At 47.9% G+C, this 26,428-nt stretch overlaps 1 protein-coding gene across 7 annotated transcripts in view; it reads right to left on the bottom strand.

Annotated features, from left to right (window-relative positions):
- Positions 1-26,428, bottom strand: part of ABCB9 (ATP binding cassette subfamily B member 9) — a 46,664-nt gene that overhangs the window by 14,268 nt on the left and 5,968 nt on the right. For 3 of the 7 annotated variants that reach the window (XM_031948478.1, XM_031948480.1, XM_031948473.1), the window contains exons 2-7: positions 25,561-25,614; positions 24,206-24,904; positions 10,550-10,664; positions 8,868-8,998; positions 7,584-7,789; positions 851-1,048 (exon numbers count right to left, since the gene is read on the bottom strand). In XM_031948478.1, coding sequence (XP_031804338.1) covers positions 851-1,048; positions 7,584-7,789; positions 8,868-8,998; positions 10,550-10,664; positions 24,206-24,806 — 1,251 coding nt within the window. In that variant the 5' untranslated portion in view covers positions 24,807-24,904; positions 25,561-25,614. Of the gene's footprint in view, positions 1-850; positions 1,049-7,583; positions 7,812-8,867; positions 8,999-10,549; positions 10,665-24,205; positions 24,905-25,560; positions 25,615-26,428 lie in introns of those variants that run through there. The other 4 variants (XM_031948475.1, XM_031948476.1, XM_031948477.1 and 1 more) reach the window with 4 other exon arrangements.

Genomic DNA, 26,428 nt, shown 5'->3' with positions numbered 1-26,428 from the left:
CTGTGCTCATGCACACACAAGCGAGGCCCCATTCTACATCCCTCACAAAGGATTTACATCAGATACTTTTTTTCTATCTAAAACTATCCAAATCTTGTCTAAAAACTGTTTCTTTATACAAACATAATAAGTTTTTATTAAAACAAATTTCTTTTGGACAGCCAGTGGTGCAGTGGATACGCACCTGCCCTAGTCAGGAGGACCTGAATTCAAATCTGGCCTCAGACACTTAACACTTCTTAGCTGTGTGACCCTGGGCGAGTCACTGAACCCCAAATGCCTCAGCCAAACAAACAAATAAAAAAAAAAACACCAAAGTTCTTTGTCTAGCCCGCTAAGGCATCAAAAAGTCCATCGATTATAGTGGCAATACCTTACATCCCTGAACAGCTAGTACAGATCTTTCCCTTCATACATTCTATATAAGAGGAGCCTTAAGGAGGAGTCCCTCATTTACCACTACCATGAATCCAAGGGGTTCTCAGCCTCCTCTGACCCTGAGAACCCAATGATAGTGCTTGTCTCTCTCAGGCCAGGCCTTTCCCCCAAAGAACTAGCTGGAGCCCATGAAATGTGGCTTATTTACCAACCTCTCGTTGGATCGGGCCCCTCTGTCCGGTATCTCCCCACCATGGCTCCCTCCCTTCTCCTTCCTGGGACAGAAAATGGCAGGGAAGGGGAGGAGAAGCACTGGGTTCCCAGAGGTCTCCGGTCCTTGGGGGAAACAGGACAGAAATTGGTGGGGAAGGATGGGAGGGGGGAAGTCCTGTGTCCCAGGGACCCAGCCAGCACAGCTCTCTCCGCCAGGCCCTGGGGCTTGGGAAGCTGAGGCCTGGAGGGGGTCACCTACCCCACTGCCCCATACATAGTACGTGTAGGCCATGGCTTCTTTCCTGTTCAGCTTGTACACCTGCTGCAGCTTCCGGGAGTAAACCTCAGCCTCCTCTTCCTCATTGGCAAAGCTCCTGACCGTCTTCATCGCGCTGATGGTCTCCTCGGCTGTGTTGCTAGCCCTGGCCAGGGCATTCTGGACCTCTTTGGAGAGTCGCTACATCCAGGCCAGCCAGGAAGGAAAAAGAGAAGAAATGGCAAATGGGCCTCATCTCCCAGCCTGCACCCCCTCAGTCCATGCCCACGTTCGGACTGGGCTTCCCTCTGCGCAGACCAGAAAGCCTTGGGACGTCTCTCCCTTGGGGGACGACTCCACTAGTCCTGGGAAGCCCCACCTGTCAGAGCAGATGTAGAATCTCAGAGAGTTTCTGCCCCGGGTCAGAGGTGGGAGCTGGGGGTGGCCGGGGCCTTCTGGACACCAAGGCCAGTCACTTGTCTATCGGCTACGTCCTTCACACAAAACGTATTCAAATACTACAAACCGTGGTAAATGGAGGAAAGAATCAACATCCCAAGGAGAAGAGGAGAGAGACCTGGCTAACAGCTCAGCCAAAGCCAACTGGGGTCTTGGGGGGGCTTCAAGCTCCATGTGAGCAGATGAATGAACATGGCAGCCAGGAAAGCAATCTTAGGTCAAATTGTAAGTTATCGTATTTGGCTACAAGGAAGCCATCGTCTCACCATCCTCTGACCTGGTCAGACTACATCAGGACTATCATGTTCAGTTCAGTCCTAACTATACACACAGGAAAAATCAACTGGATGAAAGACCTGCTTGTCATCTAGAATGTGCTGTATGTAGTGGACAGCCCATAAAGCTGGGCCATTAGCACAAACATACCGGGCAGATAACCACAGCTGAACTATCGTGTGGGCCCAGAAATTGAGCAGAATGAAGAGAACAGTTGGTTCACATTTCAGAAATTGTACTATAGCTTTTAATGACTCTAGGCTTCTTGAGAGCAAACCCCATCTTTTTAATAATTTTATTCTTCCAGGGCTGCAATCTGTATGTGAATCATGAATTACTGTGATCGCTGGGCAGTCAAAAGTGTGGCTTTTCGTAGGATTCTAGACCTAGATTTGGAAGGCCATCCTTTCTATCTCCTCATTGGTCCAGGGAGATCAAGAAACTTGCTCATGGACACACAGGTAGTACAGATGAGGAAACTGAGGCACAGAGAAATCAATTTGCTATTAAAAATATTTTTACAAATATGAATCTGTACAATTGCATCCCTTGGTAATTCTTGTGTTTTATTCTATGCATTTAAAAACCTGATTCTGAGGAGGGATTTCTGGGCTTCATTAACATGCTCAAGGGGGACCATTGGATACCATAAAGGGTAAGAAACTCTCTTCTTGTTCAACTCCCTCATTTTCCAGATGAACAAACAAGCTAAGCCCTCGCCCGAAGGGCAATGAAGAGATGACTGATGGGTCAATGACTCAGGCTGAATTGTGTGCACAAAGCAACACAAAAGATATTATCAGAGAAACAGGAAAAGGAGGTAAGCCAGTCATGCAGGGAAAGCAAGGGACTGAAGGGTGGCCTTCAAAATGTCCTGGGGCCTATTTAATGTTAAGAAGTCTAGAGGAAGCTCCCCTTCCAACATGGCCATCCCAATAAAAGGTTTAATGGAAGTCATGGGCAAGAGTCACTCAAGAGGAGAAGCTGAGGAGAGGTCACTATCTGCAAGGCCAGAGGGAGGGGATGCCTCCATTAAGGAGCTGACTGATTCATCAAACAATATTAATTAAAGCCGGCTTGGTCAGCTAGAAATGCCTTTCTGCAGCAGGTCTTGGTATAGTTTTGGACCCTGAATAGGAGTCTTGGCCCTGGCCTTCAGGAGACTCGGGAAACTGCCAAGGGTGGATCATGGGCGAGAGCAGGCCCCATTCCTGACACAAGACTCGTGCCTTCCACAGCTTGAGACCCCACAACCCCTCCAGACTTCAGATTCCTCTTCTGGGAAAGAACAAAGGTCCAGGCCAAGGGTTTTTTAACCTGGTGGGATTTTTAAATATTTTGGTAATAGCATTTCAATATGATTTGTAACTCGGTGAATTTTATTTTTTGCATTTAATAAATAACACTAATAGCTGGTACTTATATGGGGCTTTTGGGTAGGGAATTGCTCTACAACTGCCTCATTTTGTCCTTGCAACCACCCTGGGAGAGAAGAGCTATTATTATTCTCATCTTCCAGATAAGAAAACAGATTCCAGAGGGGTCATGATTTGCCCATTGATATAAAATGTTTAGAAAACCTTTAGGAGGGACAGCTAGGGGGACAGCTAGGGTAGAGCACCCTAAATTCAGGAGGACCTGAGTTCAAATCTGTTTTCAGACACTTAATGCTTCCTGGCTGTGTGATCCTGGGCAAGTCACTTAACCCTGTCTCAAAGAAAGAAAGAAAGAAAGAAAAAGGAAGGAAGGAAGGAAGGAAGGAAGGAAGGAAGGAAGGAAGGAAGGAAGGAAGGAAGGAAAGAAGGAAAGAAAGAAAGAAAATCTTTAGGTGCTGGATAAACTCTTACTATTAGGATGGAATCAGAGCTTGGGACAGAAGTCACACCCTCAGGCAGCAGATTCATGGCCATAGGTGACCAAAGGCTGGAAGGAGGTGACCCCTGGCTGAGTCACCAGCATTACCTAATGCTTCATGGAGGGAGTGTGTCCTGTGAAGGAGGCCATCATGAAATTGTTCTGAATGTTACTAAGTAGTAAAGATCCTCTCTGAAATTTTTTGGGAAGGGCCCTTGGGCCTCATTCCTGGTGTGTTTCTTCCCCCTTGGGGGGTCCCACCCGGGCTTCTGTTTCCCAATTTTAAGTGAAAAGGGATATAAATTTAGAAGATTTCCTGGACCGGTGGGTCCCTATATTTTTCTGTTCTTCCTTCTGTTTTTCTATTATTCCCTATTCCATTTGTTGTTCTCTCCCCTTTTCGTTTTTCTCCATTTTCTTTTCCAGTGTTTGTGTCTCTCTCTTTCAACCGCCTCCACCTCCAAATCCCTGCTTCCCAAGCCCCAAGTAAGACCCTTTGTTATGGGAGGGTCCCACTGGAGTTCTCAGAGGCGGAAGCCCCAAATCCCTCCTTTGCTCTCTCCCTCCCCCAGGCTGCTAACTTCCTTGTCTCTGTCTAGGATATCACCATCTTCCTCTGCCCCTGTGGCCAATCGGCAGCCAGCCCCCCTCCCCTTCTATCTATCCATCATCTCCTGGGAACCCTTTGAGATCTGGCTCCAGGCAACCCTCCCCAGCCCTAGGGGCTCCCCAGCTGCTCACCTCCCACATCTCTGCCCTGACACTGGCTGTTCCCAGGCCTGGGCTGTTCCCTCTCCTGTGCCTCAGTCCCAGCCGCCTGGCGGTTTTGGGCCACTTTCTCGATGCCTACCCCTTTTATTCAGGCATTGGCTGAGAGGCTGATCACTGGATTGGGGGGGCCTTGGGGAGAGATTTTGGGTCTGAGGGGGTCCTGTTCCTTACTCTGTGTGTGTGTGTGTGTGTGTGTGTGTGTGTGTACACATACGCATGTGCAATATAAGTGTGTGTGAGAGAGACAGAAAGGCAGACACGGGGCAAGTCACTCGCCTTCCTGTGATGTCAGTCTCCTCATGCAAGCTAGAGAAGGGGCCCAGAGGGTCTCTGGGATTTGCTGAGTGTGGCTGGATGGGGCAGAGAGTATAAGGTGATGGGGTGGGGGTGGGGATGAGGGTGGGGATGTGGATAGGGAAGGGGATGGAGGGCAAGCAAAGAGAAAGGGAACCAGAGGTGGGCAGAGGCTTCGGGGGCTGCCAGGTGAGCCCCACCCATAGGCTCAGTATTTCCATTTGTTTGGGAACAGGGATCCATATGACCAGGGCTGGGCAGGGACCTCCAGGGTGGGGCTGGGCAAACACAGCAGGCTCTGTTTTTAGGGAACTGATTCATTTCGGAAGGGGGGGAAAGAATGAGGGCGGGAGACAGAAAGCACCCACCCTTTTTGTCCTGGTTTCTGTGAGGGAAAGGGGGAGGCCCCGAAAGGTTTCCAGTTTGGCCCAGGGTCTAGAAAAAATCAAAGATTTTAAAACCCTATTTGGCCCCACCCCAAAAACAAAGAAGAAATGGATTTAGGTAATTTAATGGAATTTAGGAAATTTGGATTTGTGGATGGACGAAAGACAGACAGAATGTGGAGGAGAGGGGAAGAAAGGGAAAAGAAAAGGAGGAAAGGAAAAGAAGGGAAACCCAAACCCAAAAAAAAGAGAAGAAAAGAAGAAAGAAAAAAATGGAAGAAAAAAAAAAAAAAAAAAAAAAAAAAAAAAAAAAAAGAAAAAAAAAAAAAAAAAAGGGACAAAAAAAAAAAAAAAAAAAAAAAAAAAAAAAAAAAAAAAAAAAAAAAAAAAAAAAAAAAAAAAAAAAAAAAAAAAAAATAAAAAAAAAAAAAAAAAAAAAAAAAAAAAAAAAAATAAAAAAAAAAAAAAAAAAAAAAAAGGAAAAAAAATAAAAAAAAAAAAAAAACAAAAAGGGAAAAAAAAAAAAAAATAAAAAAAAAAAAAAAAAAAAAAAAAAAAGATAAAAAAAAAAAAAAAAAAAAAAAAAAAAAAATGGGCAGGGGAAGGAGGGGGGGGAAAAAAAAAAAAAAAATAAAAAAGGAAGGGGGGGGAAAAAAAAAGAAAAAGAGGGAAAAGGGAGAGAGAGAGAGAGAGGGGGAGAGCGCCTCCATCCCACAATCCTCTTACTGCAGACATCCTGAAACAAGGGCTCTAATTGCTGGTCAAAGCTAAATCCAGAGCCAGGCCCAACCTAGCATCCTCTGGGATACTCTTAGGAGTCTGAAGCTTCTCCCTTCTGCCTCTACTGCTCTTCCTATGTCTCTACCCCTTGTTAACAGATGAGGGGCAATCTATATAAACTATAACCAACTGCCACCTCCTACTCTTAATTCCCACCCTTCCATTGTGTCCTCTGCAGTTCCTGTCCCACAGAGAACAAATGTCTCTCCATCATTCCCTCCCCTGGGCCCCCTCCATGACGCTGCTTTGACAAACGCCTTCCTCTACCCACTCCCAGATCTAGGGGCCAGAGGGGGGAGTCTACACTCTGCTTCCCACTGTCACTATTTCCTCACTACCCTCCTTTTCTTCCACATGAAATATCCAATCCAAAGATGGGGACGGCCCTTTCTAACCATTGCCTTTCTTTCCCAATTAGCTCAGCACCTGGCTCGCCATCTTGCTCTGCTCTCCACCTGCCACCCTTACACCAGGGGACTTCAGCATTCATGTTGTCACTCCCCCCATCCCAATTCTTCAGGCTCCTTCAGTCTCTTGACCTCGGCAGTCACCCACAGCTCTCACTGCTGCCCACAAATGTTCTAGTTATAACCTCTGACCTCCCCATCTGACCATGACCTCCACTCAGCCCTCCGGCACCTGTTCTTTGCCCTCAATGAGACTCCACCCCTTCTCCCACAGGCTCCTTTCTCAGGTTCCTCCTCCTGCTCTGACTTCCCCCTGTTCCCGTTGCCATCTCAGCCCAGTTGGCTTGGCACGGACCCGCTTCCGGACCATCACTGGCTGCTGGTCACTGCTCATCCCCCTGACAAACCTCAGCCCTCACTAACCTCCACCACCCTCCTTTCTTCCCACTCAGGGTGGAAGGCACAGGAGAAATTCTTACAACTGGGCTCTCCTCTTGCTTCTCCTGGGCCGATCCCCCATCTCAGTCCCATAGAACCACTTCCAGACCTGCTTTCCTCCAGCTTCCCCTCCTCCTGCCCCTCCCCTCTCTGAATCTCTCTCATTCTTTATCTTTTTCTCTCTCCCTCCTGTCTCTCATTTTCTCTCTCTCTCCCTCCTTCTCTCTGTCTCTCATTCTTTCTCTCAGTTTTCTCTTTCGTTCTCTCTTAGTTTCTCTCACAGCTCAGGATCCTGCTTCCCTTTTGCTGAGAAAACTGGGGCCATTCTCTGGGAGCTCCCTCTCTCCCCTCCTCTCCTCTTCCTGGAAGCACAGCCCCCCTTTGTGGACACTCATAAGTCCTTGGCTTGGCCATCCTAATTCCGCTTTCCTGCGACAGCAAGGGTTAAAGGGGCACTGGTGTCTGATTACACACGCAACCCCTTGCGTGTGCCCCGGCTGTGTCTCCCCCAGGAACACACGCCCTTTGAGAGTGGGGGTTGTTTGGCTTATCCCTTGGCCTGGCACAGGTGGTGGGAAAGACCGTGCCCTGTCCCAGGGCTTCCAGCATGGGAGAAGCTGGTCCAAAGTTAGCAGCCCTCCCAGAGGGCAGGAGGGAGGCAGGCAGACTGCCCCACATGTGTAAAAGCTGCCCCCCAATTACACGGGCACAGACACATGTGCACACAAAGCCAAAACGAAGCACGATTCCTGCCCCCAGAGGGCCTTCTGTTGGGGGACGCCCACTAGAAGGTGCTACACAACCCCTCGACAGGATCTCGGCCCTGTTGGAGTCCCAGCGGGTTCTCCTGGGGACTTACAGAGCCTGGGAGGGCCCCCAGAACAGCCTCACCCCATGCAGTTCTGGGAGAGAGGGTCACTTGGGAAGAATGGGGCGCACCGACTGCTGTCAATGGGAGGGGGAGCCCCCCGGGATAGATCTGGGGAGAGGCCAGGCCGCCACTCAGGCCCATGACGCCCCCTCCCCTCAGCCTGGGGAGCAAAGCCAGGCCCGGCCCGGTCAGGGGCCTACCTTGTAGTACTTGCCGTAGATGTCCGACACCATCATGATGATGGGGAAGCCCATGAAGGTGACCAGGGAGAGCTGCCACGAGAGGCTGAACATGAAGACGACCACGCCGGTGACCTTGACCGTGTTTCGGAGAAAGATGTTGATGTTCTGGGAGACGAGGTCACTGACCATGGTGGTGTCCGAGGTGAGGCGGGAGATGAGGTCCCCTGGAACACAGGCAGCTCGGCTCTGCACGGTGGCCAAGTGAGAGGGACAGTGGGAAAGGGAGGGGAGGGGACACTAAGGGCCGTCTTAAGGGGCCCTTGTCCCCTTTGTGCCAGCCGGTGTAGCCTCGCCCGCCCCCCATCTCCGGGCCGAGGGCCCTGTCCTGCTGGGGGCCTCTCTGCTGCCTCACAAGCATGCCAGATAATGAGCACTGCCTAAGCCCCTGCCACGTGCCAGGTTTGTGACGGGTGCTGGGCTTGGCCAGACAAGGTAAAGTCCTCCCTGCCCTCCAGGGGCTTCAGCGCTGGGGAGAGCGACAGCACCGGGGCAGGAGGGAGACAGACGGACTGCTGCATGGACGCGCTCTTTTCCCCGGGGCTGCCTTGGACCCTCAGGTACTGCCTCTCTCCTTCTCGGCCCCCTGCTCCTCACTCCCACCTTCTCCCAGGCCTCTCCAAAGAGCTGACTGTTGTCAGTGGGAGGGGGATGCCCCCTCTCAGGGATGTTCCGTTTTTTCTCCCCATCTCCTTTCCACCCATCTCCTTTCCACCACCCCGGCCACAAAGACTACTGGACCCCGTCTATCCAATGTGGGCTCCACACCCTGCCCGGGCAGTGTGGGAATGAGCCCAACATCCTGGCCTGGCCCTGGTCCCCGAGAATGACCATGCAGAGGTGTGGCCAGAAGCCCAAGGTTACCCTAACTTGGGCCTAAGTTTGTGGCCCAAAACCTCAGCATGCAGGCCAGACCTCCAAGGACAGACTGTGGCCAGTAGGCCCACGGGCTTGGCTCACTCTCACACATCCCAGGGAGCTGAAGAAGAGAAAATGGTGGATGGCAGGGACAGGGCCTAGAGACATCTTTGTCCACTGGTCTAGCATCACTCATTCCCTCACTCGTCCTTGATCATTCATTCATTCCCTCCATCCTGATCATTCATTCATTTCCTCCGTCCTGATCATTCATTCCCTCAGTCATTCCTCCTGGTTCATTCAGGACATGAATGCTGGCTGGGTGACTAGGACCCTTGGAAGCGGCCCTGGGCCAAACAAGAACTCGAGGGCCCTGGGGGCACCAACCTGTCCGGTTCTCGTCAAAGAAGCTCGTCTCCTGCGACACCAGGGAGCGGAAGAGGCAGTTACGGAGGCGGATGTTGAGTCTGGCAAAGACGAGGGTAAAAATGCCGCCCCGAATACCTGCGGCAAATGAGCTAATTGCAGATGAGAGATGTTAAAGGAAAAGCGTCCATCCAGCACTGAGTTTCAGCAAACCCCAATGACGCAGGGGAGTGGGGCAGACTAGCTCTCCCCCACCCTCTCCCTGCAGGCCCGTTTGGGACGCCCCACGGGGCAGCCGTCCTCCTCCCACCCGGCAGTCCCTCCAACTCCTGACTTTGGGGCTTGCCCGTCTCCCCCAGGACACTCTCCAGTGGAGTTTCATAGTCTGTTCATGTAAATCACAGACACAGAAAACTCTTGGAAATCCCCTAGTCCAAACTGCTCATTTTATAGATGAGAAGGGGATATCACGCAGGAAACGAGCAGCAGGGCTGGAGCTGGAACCCGACTCTTCTACTGGAAGCCCAGGATTCCATATTTTGGGAAGGACATATGGGAAGATCATAGAGAGTCTAAAAGGAGCTCAGATAGAGGCCATGTGGTCCAATGCATTCACGTTTACATACAGATAAAGAAACTGAGTCCCAAAGAGAAGTGACTTACCTAAAGTCACATCCCAGTGGGAAAAAGAAGAGCCAGGCTTTGAACCTGGGGCCTCTGGCCCCAAAGTCAGGGCTTTCCCCAGTCTCAGGACTATCATTTCAAAAGAAATACTGTATCTTTCTTGTTTTCTCCCCAAGAAATCCAAGCAAAGGGGGAGGATGTAAGAATGGAGTGAGAGAGTGAGGATGGTGGAAAAAGGGAGAAGCAAACTCTTCTTCCACAAAACCACATGAAAACAGCTCAATCTGGGGGACCAGTCCAGTCCTGCTCTGATTCCAGCACCAAAGATGGACACGGGTCACACTCATTCTTCCTTCAGTTCCCTAGAACAAGACACATTTGGCTCCTTCCAACAGGGGACAGGGATGAGGGTGGCCTAGAACCTAAAACAGTACATTCTGTTGTTTGAGTCTAGCCCCAAGCTACACGATTGATTCTGGACATAAGTTATCTTGAATTGGGATCAATATCCGACTAGCCCATTTAATGAAACATTTTTGAAGACTTCACTAGGACTAAACAGAAAGTGGCCATTTTTAGAAACAAGAATTTAATCTAGGGATTTTTAACCTTTTTTGGAGTCCTGGATCTCTTTGTCATTTAGGGGAAGTCTATAGGCCCCTTCTCAGAATAAGGTTTTTAAAAACAGAGTTAAAACAAGAAAGTCCTTACATTGAGATACAGTTATCAAAATATTTTAGAAAAAGAAGTTTATGGAACCCAGATTAAGAACTCCCTGGTCTGAGCTGGAGCCGAGATAGATTGAACCCAATACAATGGAAATCTCAACATTTTGTTCCACCCGTGTCTTTCACCAGCCCCATTCCCTCCCTCTTTCTAAACCAGAATGGATCCAGAAAGTCACAGGTCAGATCTTAAAACAGGTTCTCTCTGTCTGACATCAGATTTGGGCAACAGAACCCATTGAAAAGGTTTCCCAGTCAAGGCTGTCCTACTGTTTCCATTAGGACCCGATACTAAAAATGAGAAGGCCATAGGCTCTGGAAAGTGGGGCGGAATGGTCTGGGGGAGCCAGCTACCTGCCAATAGCGAGGAGGCACATGATGACCACGGCTGTGGAGAACTGGTCCATGCTCTTCTGGATGACAATGCCATCGATGGCCCGGCCAGTGTAGTAGGGAAGGAATGTTTCTCCTGCCAGGAAAGGGGGATGGTCAGACAGGCTCAGCTTCCCCATGGTGAGCAGGGTAGAAGGATGTTCAAATCAGCCGAGTGGTCTCTGTCATGCTCTTTATCCCATGACAGGGGGGCACTTCCCCCTGTTGTCTAGACCTTCAATTTCATTAGTGTAGATGAGATGCAACTTCATTTAGCAGAGGGTCCTGGACTTGCAACTGGGAAGATCTGGATTCAAATCTCACCTCAGACACTTTACTAGCTGTGTGAATCTGTGAAAGTCATTTAAGCTGCTCTGATTCAGTTTCCTAATCTGTCAAAGGAAGGAGTTGGACTCAATGACTTCTGTGCTCCCTAAGATCCCATGAACTCCGATTGAGGAAATCCCTTCTACTACTAATATAGATCAGCAACTGTTCTGGGAAAGGGAAGAGAATAAGACTTAATTAAGGACCAACTATGAGCTAGACACTGTGCTAAGTGCTTTATAAACAATATATCAAGTTCTACAACCTTGATCTTCCAGAGTTTATAGGAGAGCCCTGAAGGGTTACGACTTGTCCAGGGTCACACAGCCAGTAGGTATCAGAAGCAACCCTTGAACCCTAGTCTTCTTGACTGATGCTGCTTCTATACCCCATCCTTTTGTCTATTTTTGCCCCAAACCCTAAAGGCTAAAGCCAAGAGGCAGGTGACTGAATGTTCCTCCAGCCCCTTCTTCCAGAACTCGAGCTCAGTCTGCATGGCATTAATCATTCCTTGTGTATCCAGTAAATGCATGTTGACTTAGTAGACAAGGCTCAGGTGATCAGAAGACTCTGCCCTTCCCTAAGAGAGGGGATTGGCCTTCTAACTCCCACTAGCCAGGGATTACCGGCCCACTGGACTACCAGCAGATGCCATCCCCCATGCCTGAAATAAACTGCACCGCTACCATTCGGAAGCCTTCCAGCTCAAGTGTTCTCTCCTCTGGTAGGTCTTCCCCAATTCCCCTGCTTGTTAATTTTTCTCTAACTCCTCCATTTACAATTTAAAATTACAGTAAACTTATATATAATGGAAGCTCCTTGAGGAGAGGCCTTAGATTTCACATATGGGTTTCTATCTCTAATGCTTAGCTGACTCTCTGATTCACAATAAGTATGTAATAACATTTTGGTGAATTGAGTCACACTCAACTGGGTATCACTATCAACTTGGATCTCTGTAGCATTGTACAGTTTTCTCTTCAAATGACCCATGACTCGGGTAATAAGAGGAATATTATCCCCATTATACAGATGAGCAAATGTGGAGTTCAAAGGCAAATGGGAACAGATAGTAAGTGGCAGGAGCCAGGACTTGAATGTGGTATATCTACTTTCAAAGAATCAGTCAGAATACAGTGAAACATACGGAGGGCTAAGTGTTACACTAAACACAGTCCAGTTTGTCTTTGCTACTGAAGATCCCCTACTAGCCAAAGTTAGAAGTATCTTAGGGGAAGGATACTGATCTCATCTTCTATGACCCTCAATCATCACCCCGAGTATCTGGACTGCATCTACCCTGATCCCACCCCAATCCATCATCTATTGAGCTGCTAAAGTGATTTTCCAAGAGCATTCCCCTCCTCAACAGAGTCTAGTGGCTCTCTATTACCTCCAAGATCAAATATAACCTCCTCTGTCTGATAATGAAAGTTCTTCATAACCAGGGTCCATTCATCCTCTCAGTCATACACTCTTTATGCTCTTCCATGCATTCTACTTCGGGCATATGGCTGCCTTTCTGCTTGTTATACCCCATGCTCTACTCCAGATTCCCTAAGAATCATACCTTTGTACTGGCTAGCTATCCCCTGTGCCCAGAATGTTCCTAATCTCCATTGATCCTTCTGAGAATTCCCAGCATCCTTCAAGCCTTAGATATGATGCCATCTTCTAAAGGGGGCCTTTCTGGTCTCCCCCAGCTGCCAGGGCCTTTCTCTAAGCAACACTCCAGCTCCTCTTTAGGCTTGTTGCTGCTCAGCTGTGTATAACTCTTTGTGACCCCATTTGAAGTTTTCTTGGCAGAAGTGCAGGAGTGCTTGGCCATTTCCTTCTTTAGCTCATTTTACAGATGAGGAAACTGAGGCAATAAGTGTCTGAGGCTGAATTTGAATGCAGATCCTCCAGGCTAGGGGTACCCAGCTGCCCTAGATAAGTATTAAAGAATTTAGTGAGCTAAGTACTTTACTACTTATTTGCCTTTTAATGGAAAGCAAAAAGGAAAAATCCTGAATTTAAACTCAGCCTAATGTCTGAGACCGGATTTGAACTCAGAAAGATGAGAATTGTTGATTCCAAGCCCACAGTTCTGGGCAGTATGGCAACACCTCTGGGTGAGTATCTTCTCTTTACCTACTTAGTACATGTTATATACAAGTATCTTTTCTCTAGCTATTTATTACATATTGTTCTCATCAGAAGTTTTCTGAAGAAAGGGACTGTGTTTTTGCCTCTCTAGCACATAGTAATTCATAAATGCTTATTGGGTGATTAACACATCCTAAAGCTGCTTGCTTTCTTGAGCTGTGTCATTGAGATAATGTATATAAAATGCTTTACAAACCTTAAAATGCTATATAAATGTTAACCATTGTTATTATTGTCAATTAACATAGGATCAAAGATCTAAAGTGATAAGATACCTTAAAATCCCTTTCATCTGACAGATGAGGAAACTGAGGTCCATAGATTTAAGTGAGTTTCACAAGACTACAAAGGTATTTAGTTAGCAAGAGGCAGAATTTGAACTCAAATCCTCTGACTGAATCAGTGTTTTTTCATTATGCCATATTGTTGCCCCATCAACTTGTTTCCTTCCTAAGGGAAGGAGGGGAGGGAGGGAAATGTTTACTTTCTCTCTGAGTCTGTTTCCCCATCTATAAAGTGAGATTCTGGGTTAGATGGCCTCTGAAGTCCTTTCCTACTCTACATCCATGATCCTATTTTTGATTTCAATGGGCAGGGAACCCCAGCACACATACAAATTAGAATCCTAGACCATTGTCTAGGAGTATTTGCCCACAGAGAGACACTATCAATCTATGTCTGAGGTAGGATCTGAAATCAGGTCTTCCAGACTCCAAGGATGATCTTCCACCACTTTACCACATGTGAAAAACAGGTTTATTTCTTTTAAAAGGAGATCAGAACACTGGGAGTCTGAATAAATGGGTCTTTCTTCTAATGGCTCTTTGGCTCAAGGCCAGGTTCAAAGTCCTCCTCCCAAGTACTTTCTGCTCTTTCCATAGGTGTGCAAGCTCCTCACAGGCAAACAGCATGGGACTGTGGGAAATAGGTCTAGGGCGGAGTCAGCAAGACCTGGTTTCAAACTGCACCTTGAGCAACAATATCCACGTGGCAGGTCGCTTAGGCCCTCATTGGTAAAAGCCCCTGCTTGCCTCACCAAGTTAGGACCAAAGTTCTACACAGCAGCTTTTGGAAGAATGGGGAGGTATTTAATACCAGTCTTAGCTGGAGAGCTGAGAGAAGATGAAGCATCTACTATGAACCAATTAGAATGTACATTCCCTGAGGGCGGGCGTTATCTGAGCTTTTCTCTTATCCCCAGAATTTACAATGCTTAGAACATAATAAATATTCAATAAATGCTTGCTGATAATAAAAGAAATAATCTCTGTCCTCAAGAGGTCCTGGGTTTGAATCCTGAATCAGCATCTATTAGCTGTGAGACTAAAGGAAAGATACTGGAACAAAGCCTCAGTTTCCTCACCTGTAAAATGGGGAATATCTTCACAGGGCAGTTGTGAAAAACAGATTAAAAAAAAGATGATAATATTTAACATGTATTGGTTATCCTGTCATCTAAGGGAGGGGGTGGAGGGAAGGAGGGGAAAAATTGGAACAAAAGGTTTGGCAATTGTCAGTGCTGTAAAATTACCCATGCATATAACTTGTAAATAAAAAGCTATAATAAAAAAAATCAAACAATTAAAAAAAAAGATTATAGAAATGTCAGCTAGTATTTAGCTTCTCCTTTGTTGTTTCTCTTCTCCTTCCTCCCCTCACAGTGCCTAGGACAGGGCTCTGTCCTCAGAGGGGTAACAGCTGGGGGGGATTCCAATCAAGGAATCTCTAAGGGTGGCATTTCTCCCAGGTGCCTTTGGACAGAGGCTGTCTCTTCGGTCCCGCCCCTCCTCTGGCCTGGACAGTCCATCCTGCCAGGCTAGTTCCTGGCTGCCAAGGCTGGGAAGTTTTCTCTTGGTCACTGCTGCCCTCTGCTGGTGCTCTGGCCAGTGTCCCGTCAGCCGCCTCAGAAATAGGGACTTAGAATCAGGGAATTGAAGATCTGCAGCTCACAGGACGCTGCTTTTAACTGCAGCGTAGAGCCCATGTGGTCTATTTTACAGGGGAGGAAACCAAATCTCAGAGACTTCAGTGATTTGCCTAAGGTTACACAGGCAGTGGCCCCCTCAAAAACGGTCCATAACAAAATTCTGCATGGAAAGGTCCAGCTTCTTCCATGGGCTGTGCCTCTCCCGCCAGCCCTACCAAGGAAAGGAATGGACAGATGGAAAATGGGTCAAGTGGCCACATGCTGAGAGGTGGCGAGAGCTCAGCCGCAAAGTGGGCTCTCAAAGTGCCCAATCAGGTAGGGATAGTTTCTCGTGGGGAATTTTGTTTTTGGTGGCCCTGCTGGCTCATCAGTAGAACTCCTGGTGTACAATCTCCACTCACCAGAGTGAACAGACAAGTGCTCTGAGGAATCAGTTGCCTGGGGGCTTGAAGAGGCCAAATGACTTGTTCATGAATGAAAAAATTAGCTACTGATCACATACTGAATGTTAGACACTGTCCTAAGCCCAGGGTCACTCAGCTGGTATAGACTAAGGACAGGACTTGAATCCAGCTCTTACTATCTGTGTGAGTCACTTAAATCTTTCTGGGCCCCAGTTTACTCATTTGTGAAACGAGGGGTTTGGTTCCATGGCCTGGTGTCTCATTAGCCCTTCTCAGGATTGTACTTTTGGATGGATAAAATAAATGCACAAGATAACAGAGGAAACCAGTTATTCTGAAATAATTATCAGAATATCTTTTAAAAAAATAATAAAAAACTGAAGTCTTGGTGGTTGTTCATTCAGTTGTGACTCCATCTGGAATTTTCTTGGCAGAGATACTAGAATGGTTCACTATTTCCCTCTCCAGTTCATTTTATAGATAAGAAAACGGAGGTAAGCAGGATTCGGTGACTTGCCCAAGGTCACACAGCTTGTTGGTATTGGAGGCTGGATTTCAACTCCAGTCTTCCTGATTCCAGGCCTGGCACCCCATGCCATCAGCTGCCTTTCCCCCAGGTAGACTAGAGTCTTCTTTGGTAGCCAGAATTCTCATTGTGAAAGCACCCTTTGCTGGAATCCCAGCTTTTCTGTGCATCCATTCACCTAGAAGAGAGGTGCACTCTTTGTGTTCATGTTGGTTAATGGCTTGGGCCAGGAGACCAAAGTCCAGCTCTATATGTCTGTCCTCAGCTCTGTCTCCCTAAACGACTCCCCTAAGAGTTACACGAAGGATCAACCCAAAGTGTCACAGATCAAAAGGGAGGATTTGTGGGAGTTAGCGCTGAAGAAAGATGCTAAAAAGGGAGTTGGGGTCAAGGGAAAGAGAACCCAGAAGTCCATTCTGCTACAAGCTAAAGAACACTCAGATCTGTTCCCAGAATATCTGCCTTCTTAGAACCCCTTTGAACCTCTACCCTACGAATGCAGTTGCTATGACAGTTAGAATTGGATTATGCCAATATTTCATGTTTCTCTGTAGAGATAGAATCCATAGTAGATCCCTCGGCCAACATGTAGGAAGAGGCATATGAAAAATATTGATGCTCCATTAGCGTGGAGGTTTCCTCATCTGTAAAATGGGGATAAAATTTTCTTTCCAGGGCAGTTGTGAGAGCTCAGAGATCACATATTAAGAGCACTTTTTTTTGCTCTACACAAATGCCAGATATGATTTATCCTCTCCTCTATTTTGTCTCTCTTTTCTTTTCTCCTCCCACAGAATCTAGGACAGAGCTCTGTCTTCAGAGAGGTTCTGGCTGGCTGGCCACACTTCTGAATGTCCCCTATTCTTCATGAGAGGTCCTAGAGGAGAGAGAGCACCGGCAGTAAAGGCATCACAACCAGGGCATTTCTCCCAGGTGCCTTTGGGCAGGGCATCTCCCTGGTCTGAGCACTCACTGTGCCTGGCTCCCTCCCAGCAACAGGGCTTGGAAACTTTTTCCTGGTCGCTGCTGCCCTCTGCTGGTCCTCTGGCCATGAAGGGTTTAGCCTCCTAGCTCTCGTTCCAGCCCAGGCTGGGCACCGAGGTCTCCATCTACCTCTGCTCAGATCCAGGGGCCTTGACAACAGCCTCCCAAGGGCAAAGAGCTCCAGCTCTGCCCCAGAATGACTTCCAGAAGGCGGGAGAGTACAGGGGCTTTGAAGAGCACGGAGCCAAGAATGACTAAGGCCCCAAAGGCGGTGGTGGGTCTAGGCTAAGATGGAGCCAACTGACTAGGCTTGTGGGAGAACAAGAGGGTAGAGGGGAGATGATGGGAAATGGAGCTGGAGGGAAGAGAGGCAGGGAGTGTAGGCTGAGAGGAAAAGCTGCTGGGGTGACCTTGGCAGGGGGACAAGCTCCTGGGATCTTAGTTTCCATTTTTGTAAAAGAGAGGTCCCTTCTAGCACCAAGTCCAAGGCTGCCTTGTGGCTGCTCCGCCATGCTGTCTGTCCTGTGTGTTGGTTGATAGGGACCTGCTGACACACCTCCTGGATGGAGGACCAACTTCCAAAGAATTAGTTATCGCTTAGATGAGGCTTCAGAAGGCCCTTAGGGGCTTTTCAGGGTCCCCACTAGGGTCAGTGTAGAGGGCAGAAAATGCTGGCTAAGAGAACACTGAAAAAATGGGTGATACTCGCCACCTCGGGACCCCAAGCAGTTGTGAATTGCACTAGAAGGAGGAGCCTCCAAAAGGATGGGTCAGGGGCAACAGGTGGCACTGGATAGAGTCTCAGCCCTGGAGGCAGGAGAACCTGAGTCCAAGTCTGGCCCCAGACACTTAATACCTATTAGGTGGGCATGTCACTTAAGACCAATAGTCTGTCTCTCAGCACAAAAAAAGTACAGACAAGTTTGGTGACAGGGAAATAGAGGCAGACAGAGAGATGGAGCCAAGGAGAAGCTTGCCCAGGGGCAGCATGGCAGAGCTGGATGGAGGATGAACAGCCCTCTCATTATCCAGAGAAGGAAACTGAGGCAAGCCAGGGCCATGCCTGAGATCATACCTTTGTTCTGGCATCCCCTGACTCAACAGCCTGGGAGCAGAAGATGCAGAGCCTGTCTAAGATGGCAAAGAGGGAGCTTGGCACGAACCCCCAGCAATACCTGGGAGTGCGAGGAAACAGAGAACTGTGATTCAAAGAGAGAAAGAGGAGGCAGAGAACAAGGGGAACTCACTTGGGAGTCAGGGCAATCTGGCTTCAAATGCCACCTTCCACACTAAGAGCATGGATCTGGCCGTAAACCTTCAGGCTGCTGCAGGTAGCACAGGGCCTGGAACGCAGGAGGGGGTTAATATTAAAGTCATTCATAGGCATTTATGAAATGCCTACTGTATACTCCAGGCCCTGGTCTAAAAGGGGAAACTGCAGGAAAAAACAACTATGTACAAATGAAACTGATGCAGAATGAAGTGGAGATAATTAGTGAGGAAAGGCCTTAGAATGAAGGGGGATTGGGAGAGGCTTCTGGCAGAAGTGGAAACTGTGGCTGGGGCTTGACCGAGGCCGGAGAGGCAGGAGGTGGGGCAGAGGAGGGAGAGCCTTCCTGGAGTGGGGCACCCACCATCACAGAGCGCTCAGGACCTCAAGATGGAGGGTCCGGGCAAGGGACCACCCAGAGGCTGATCTCTTGGATCCCAGACTGCATAAAGAGGAGAAGGTGGGAGAAGTCCAAAAAGGAAGAAGAGCTGGCTCAGGAAGAGCTCAGAAAGCCAACCAGCATTTTCTACTTGATCCAGGAAGCCCAAGGGGACCCTCTGGGGCTGAATGAATGGGGATGGGGGTTATGGACAAGAAGAGTCACATATAAGACTGAAAATTTAGGAGGCAACCAGGTCATGAAGGGCTTCAAAAGTCACCGGGGGGATGGCATCTTGGCTGATAGGCAAGGCAAGGAGTGGACCATTATTAAATGCTGGTTAGTCAATTCTCTACCCAGTCATAAATGTGTTGGAAGCAGCTTTGGTAGAAGGGGCCCGCACCCTGGGAGGCCCCCACAGAGCAGGAATCCAAGCTCTTTCAAGCTTTCCCCTTTAAGAGGGCTTTGTGCAGGGAAAGCACGCCAGATGGCAGCCATCCTTGGCGAAGGTGGCCTACATCGGGATGAGGAGAGGAGCTGTGTCTCACGCAATGATCCTCCCGGAGTCCAGGTGAAGAGTCAGTCAAAAAGGGGGATAGAGGGTGGAGGCTGTGGGGACAGGGCTGGTGAGCAGTCAGAAGTCTTCCTGGGATGCCCCCTCTTCCCTCCTTTTGGAATCCTTCAGAGCCTCAGTTTCTTTGTCAGTAAAATATGGATAATATGAGAGAGAACATGACTTGTCTGTTCCCCTTTTCTGTCTGCCTTCTCCCATAGAGCATAGGGATTCTGAGGGCAGACCCAGAGCTTCCTTTCTCTATCCTTCCAGCGTCCAGCACAGAGCCCAGCACAGAGCAAGGACCTAGGAAATGATGGGTGCCTGGACAAGGCACTTTCTTAGCTTCCATTGGGGTTGGCATGGGCCAGTGGAGAGGATGCAGACTTTGCGGTATGAGGAGCCGCCTGTCATTTACCACCTGTGAAACCCCAGCCTCACTTCTCAAAGGGCCAGATCTGGGACCCTGGAGTCCTCCCAGCCTCGGCTCAGGCGACATCTCCTCCGAGAAGTTCTCCTGGATTTCTCCAGGTTGTCAGCCCTCCTCCTTAACTTTACCTTCTATCTCTTTAGAACAACGGGTATGCTCCAGTAGATTGTAAGCTCCTTGAGGACGGGCAGAGGTTGTGTCCTTTTTCTCTGGGTCCTCACATGGTTCCCAACATACAGCAGGGTGCTTATAAATATTTGCTGAGAGAAACTGGAAACTAAGTGGATGCCCATCAGCCGGGGAATGGCTGAAGAAGTTGTGGTATCAGAATGTTATAGAATATTATTGTTCTCTAAAAAACAATCAGCAGGATGATTTTAGAAAGGCCTGGAGAGACTTAGATGAACTGATGCTAAGTGAAGTGAGTAGAACCAGGAGATCATTGTACACGGCAACAACAAAATTATATGAACATCAATTCTGATGAACTCGACTCTTTCCAACAATGAGATGATTGAAGCCAGTTCCAAAGATCTTGTGATGGAGAGAGCCATCTGTACCCAGAGAGGGAACTATGGTAACTGAGTGTGGATCACAAGAGTGGATCACACTCTTTTTGATGGTGGCTTGCATTTTGTTTTCTTTCTCATTTTCTTTCCTTTTTGATCTGATTTTTCTTATGCAGTAAAGACAATTGTAGAAATATGTTTACACATATTCGATTTAACATATTTTAACATGTAAAACATATATTGGATTGCTTGTTATCTAGGGGAGAGAGTGGGGGGAAGGAAGGGAAAATTTGGAACACAAGGTTATATGCAAGGGTCAATGTTAAAAAAATTATCCATGTATATGTTTTGAAAATAAAAAGCTTTCAAAAAACCCCCCAACTCCCCCCTCAAAAAAAAAACAAAAAACAAAAAACAAATATTTGCTGAGTAACTGAATCACAAACACCTCCTGAAAAGCCCAGGCCTTTGCTTGCTTGCTCTTCCAAAAGCATTCCCATTTAAGAGGGCTTCATTCTGGGAAAGCACATTATCTGCCTCTCAGGTTCTAGGCTCATGGATCTAGAGCTCCAAGGTACTGAGGACTATCAGGATGACTCATACCAGGCCACAGAGCCAATAAGGGGCAGAGGGGACCCGAGTCCTCTGACTCTGGTCAGGGAGCAGAAGAAAGGCCAGAAGGTAATATGAGAGACTGGCACAGAGCCCAGCTGGCCTATATCTGAAAAGGACCCAGTGGGTAGTGCAGTGCTCCTCAGAACTGCACCCCCCCCCCGAATTTAAGCACTTTAAGAGTGGGAATTGTTTCATTCTCCTTGTGTCTTCACCACAGTGCCTGGTACATAGTAGGTGCTCAATAAATGCTTGTTGAAACACTATAAAGAGAGGTAAGGGTCCTAAAGTAGCAAGAAGTACAGCCTTCCCCTCCCATCTCCAACAAACTCTTTCAAACACATCAGACTGACTCCTGACAGGGAAACTCAAGGAGAAGTCACAGTGAGTCACCTTTCCAACTCAGGTCATCATCGGAAGGCAGACAGAGGTCTACAGACACTGGGAAGAAAGCATGGTCCAGTCCAGGCCCAGAGAGAAGCTGTCTACTAGTCCCAGGTCCATCCTGGAGTACTGTGACAGGGCTGTTTACCAAGTGGCAGCAGTGATCCCCACCACCCAATTCGGGGCCTCGGATCCAAGGTGCCCAGGGGTGACACTCTCCAGGTGGTGTTCTGAGAAAGGAGGGGGTTCAGACTCGAGCAGGGACATGACTTGGACTCAAGAGTGGAACAGGGTCTCTAAACCAGCTTCAAGCCCAGGCTGCAGCCTGCAGAGAAATAGCAAAAGCAGGGATCTCCGACTAAAAGGGCGCCTACAATTCTACCACTCTGAAGTCACAAGAGTTTTTCAGTTGATTGATAGGGATATACTCTTACTCAGACCCAGACCCAGGTCAGGAACTTGCAGACCCTCATACCAGGGGACAATAATCAGGTTTTTCCTTGCAACAGACTACTTTGGGACCATTGAAAGTTTGCAGCTTTCTAGCCTGTCACTGAGATCCTGGAATAACATATTTAATAACCCAAAAATTCAGTAACAGGACCAGCCCAGATCTTCCTTTCAAAAGTGCTTCGGAGTCCAGCCCTAACACCAAGTCTGAAGTCAGGAAGTAAGGCTGGAAGACTGAGTTGTTATGGTGGCAGGGACACTCAAGACACAAACCCACAAGAGAATGACTCTAAAGACATGCACAAAGTCTCAGAGAAAAACACACCTTGGGAACAAACTCAAATATAAGTACTGTAAGAGACCAAGCAGGAGTTCAAAAAAAGAATTAAAATATATTTTTTTCAATGAAATAAGAACTCCTTGAAAAAATTAGAAATGAGAGCTATGAAAAAATTAGAAATTAACAGTGTGGTAAAAAGAGGTACAAAATTTTGTCAAAGCAACAAATTCCTTGAAAATTAGAATGGACCAAATAAAAACCAATGACTCCATGAAACAATAACATATATGTAATACATAAGCAAAATCAAAAGACTGAAAAAATAGAAGAAAATACACAATATCTTATAGCAAAGACAACTGATCTAGAAAACAGATCAAAGAGAAAAAGATTTCAGAATGATTGGACTTTCTGAATGTCAATTTTTTTTTTTTTAAAGAGCCCAGACATAATATTTCAAGAAATTTTAAGAGAAAACCATCCAGGTTTCTTAAAACCAGGAGGCAAAATAGAAATGGACTCCACTAGTCGCTTCCTGAATGAAACCCCCAAATGAAGAACCCCAATATCATAGCTCAGACCTAAACTTTTAGGTCAAAGAAAAAATGCTGCAAGCAATCTGGAAGAAAGAATTGAACTGAAGTTCACACGAGTGACAATCTGGATCACACAAGATTTAGTGGCCACCACTTTTAGGAAGCAGAGAGGATAGAATACATAATTCCAGAAATCAAAGGATATGAGCTTACAACCAAGTGTTATTACACTCCCAGCAAAATCAATATAATGCAACATAAAAGGGAAAATAGATCTTTAATGAATTGAGAGTACGTTCAAACATTCCCGATGAAAAGACCAGAGTTGCAGAGAAACTGTGTAAACACAGGAGACAAGAGAAACATAAAAAAATAAATATGAGTGAGAATTCATAAGGGAGAAACTGTTTCTATTCAAATATGAGGAGATGACAGGTGTCCCTTCTGATCCTTATTATTACCTGGGATCACAGAGGAAAAGTCTAATTAGACATGGGACCTGGGAGTAGTTTTGCTATACCTTGGTGATTTTAAGAGAAGAATGGAAAGAGAGAGGAAGACCCTGGAGGATAGGGAAGGGAAAGTAAGTTTGGGATAAATTTTCCCACAGTATCATAGTATGAAAGTAGACAGCTATATAAAAATGGAGAAGGAAGGGTGAGGTGGGAAGTGACTGACACTTGAACCTCACTCTCATCTGAACTGTTCAAAGGAAGAAAACATACATACACACACAGAGTAGGGCAGTGAAATACATTTCATTCAACAAGGAAATTGGAGAGAAAAGAAAGAGTGAGAGGATAAATTGGAAGGGAAATACATTTTTAAAAAGTTTTTTTTTTTCTTTCTTGTGTTTTTTTTTTTAACTTTTTAAAATTTGATGTTTTTTTTTTTTTTTTTGAAAGGGAGGTATATTAAGGGAAGGATTAATTCCAAGCAAACAAATTCTAGAAAACATTTATAGTAGCTCTTTTGGGAAGAACTGGAAACTGAGAGGATGCCCCTCAACTAAGGAATGGCTTGAAATTATGGTACAGGAATGTGATGGAAGACCATTGATGAGGAAGGGTAGGGCAGCGAGGTGGCACAGTGAATAGAGCCCTGAAGTCAGGAGAACTCGAGCTCAAATTTGGTCTCTGACACTTAACACGCACTAACTGTGTGATCCTGAGTAAGTCACTGAACCCCAATTACCTTGCAAAACAAAATTATGAAGGGGATGATTTCAGAAAAACCCAGGAAGACTTTTATGCACTGATGCAAACTGATGTGAACAGAACCAGAACAGTTCATACGATGTACAATGATGATAATATGGTTGAGATAATAATTCTTTGAAAGAATTCGGCATTCTCATTGGCGTAAGGACCAACCAGGACTCCAGAGGGCTAATGATGAAACCTGCTCCTCACTTCCTGTTAGAGAGACGAAGAACTCACAGTGTGGAATGAGACACTTTTTTGGACGTGGCCAATTTGTTTTGCTTGATACTACGTATTAATACTGGGTGATTTGTTTTTCTTTCTCATTTGGAGGGGAAGGAAGGGGAGAGGAATGGAGAAAAGATAGATTTTTGCTGACTGAAAAAATAAAAAAGAATTTTTAGGAAGGGATACTATAAAGACAAAAATTCTGAAAACTTTAAGAACTTTGGGCAACAAAATGGCCAGCGGAAGCCAGAGAACTCATAATGAAGTGTGCAGCCCGACCCCCAGCAGAGGGGGACAGACTCGGGTACAGAACAACAAAGCTCTCTTCTGGATGTGGCCAAGAAGGGAATGGCGTGGTGTGAATGCGGGTTTCATTAAAAGCTTTTATTTCCTCGCTCCAAGGAGTTGGTCTTCGCCATTGGATTCCCGCTTTTTTCTGCAACCCATCCCTTGCACCCCCGCATGCCCCCAACCTCTCTTACTCACCAAGAGCTGCCACCACCAAGAAAAAGGAGGCAGCCACCAGGAAGCCCAGGTCAGGCTTAGTGTAGGACAGCAGTTTCTGCAGCGTGGCCCCCGATGCCTCCTCCTGCTTTGGCTGCCCCTCTGTGGGGTAGTCCATGCCCTCGCCCGGTGCCCCTGGCTCCAGGGCCCTGTGGCCCGGCCGCACAGTGGACAGCAGCCACCAGAGGAAGAACGTGGCCCCGATGGAGGCATAGGTCCAGACAAAGAGGCCCCAGAACCAGGGGTCCCGGATGGGCTTGCGTACCTCAGAGAAGAGGAGCATTTTCACCATGGTGTAAATGCCCACGAAGAGGCACACCAGGGTGATGAAGGTCCAGGAGGCCCGAAGCCGCCGAGGGCCCAAGGCGCTGTTCTTGGCCACGCCAATGGTGGCCCCCAGAAGCAGGCAGCTCCGGTACAGGCAGGCGGCCCAGAGGTCCAGCACCGAGTCAAAGATGTTGAAGTCCCTCAGGTCCTGCAGCACGCCCCGGTCTCGGTGACTGAAGGCATAGAGCACCGTAGTGATGCCCACATCCACGCTCATGAAGGCCCCTGTGATGGCCACGGCCTTCCAGGCCCTCATCCTGCCAAGCAGCGCGGGTGGGCGAGCGGCCTAGCAAGGGACCCGATCTTTAGCTCAGAGCAGATGGATTCATCCCTTCGGGGAGGACACTGGGGTACCTGGAAGCCAAAAAGATAATGTCAGAGGGCAAAAGGGAGGTGATGTGGGGAAAAGAGCTGAAGGTTTCCTGTGTGGATCCCTGGAGTTTCGCTTCCTGGGTAAGCCCTCAGCTGGCCCAACTCTCAATGGCTGGAGGACATCTCATGTCATCCAATCCCTCATTTGACAGAGGACACTGAGGCCCCTAGAGGTTATAGGACCCCAGGTGGAGAGCTGAAGGGACCTCAAAGATGATGGAGGCCAGCCCCCTCCTTTCAGAGCCATCAGAGTTAATGAACACTCATTAGCAATGACAGTGCTGGGCCCCCCCGCCAAGAGCTGGAGATACCAAAAAATAAAAATCCCCAAACTGACCTCTGGGAGCTCACATCCCCAGAGAGGCAAGGCCCCAGCTGGGTCCCCATGGTGGGGGGGTCATGGAGCTAAGACTCGGTTTTACAGATGAGTGGGATCAGGAGGAGGAAAGCAGCCAAGCTGGACGCTGAGCCCCGGCCCTCCTCCAGCACTCTGACACCCCCCCTGCCCCATGCTCATGTTCCTCTCCCAGGAGCACTTAGGGGAACCCAAGACTAATCCTACCACAGCCACCAGCCAACCTCCCCCACCCACCAAGCCCTGACTGCCTCCCCCCCAAGGGGCTAAGAACTCTACTCACCTCTCATGTGACCCTGGCAAATCACCTAACTCCTCTGGTCCTCGGTTTCCTCACCTGTAAAGGGAGGGGGTGGAACTATGACCTTATGACCTCCTCCAGTTCCCCCCGCCCCCCAGCCCTCTGAACTGCCTGGAGCCAAGGTCTCTACCTGTTTCACCCTTAAGGGTGGGCAAGGGCCCCTGCAGAGCCTCCCCCTAGAAGTGTGGCTCCCAGCACCCCTGCAGGGAGGCTCTGGGGTAGAGGGAGGGGATCTTTTGGCAGGGGGAGCTCTAAGGGTCACTCAGGAAGTGGTTCTGACCAAGGGGGGCTTGAGAGACTTTCTGTTTAAAAAGGAGGGACGCCTCCAACAGAGCGGGGACCAACCAATCAACATGCACTGATTAAACACCCATGCATGCAATGAGAACTACTTCTGTCCCCAGCTCACCAAGGGATGGGCTGTGGAACTTTGGATGCATCCCTTCTCTCATCTAGGTCTCAGTTCTGCTCAATGAAAACTGAGGGAGAAAAGCCTGAAGCTTCTGCTGGGAGAAACTGCTCATTTCAGAATTGGCTCCAGAGTCAGGAGGACCTGGATTCAAATCCAGTTTCAGACACTTAACAGCTGTGTGAACCTGGGCACATGGCTGAACCTCAGTCTGCCCCAGTTTCCTCATCTGTGGAATGGGGACAATAATAGTACTCACTTCCCAGGCTGCTGTGAGGAACAAATAGAAGGCATCCCCCAGGCCACAAGTCCAACTCTGACCCAGTCCTGTCCTGAACCCCCTCCACCATCTTGCTTCTGTATGTGCAGCATGGTGTTTGGCACATGGCATAAATGCTTTTTTCATTTGTTTTTACTAAATAAGTGAAACCCACTTCAGTT

Source organism: Sarcophilus harrisii, chromosome 1 (assembly GCF_902635505.1).
Source record: "Sarcophilus harrisii chromosome 1, mSarHar1.11, whole genome shotgun sequence".
NCBI classification, from domain to species: domain Eukaryota; kingdom Metazoa; phylum Chordata; class Mammalia; order Dasyuromorphia; family Dasyuridae; genus Sarcophilus; species Sarcophilus harrisii.
The sequence above is the reverse complement of the archived record's forward strand: the minus strand, read 5'-3'. Positions and strand labels throughout refer to the sequence as shown.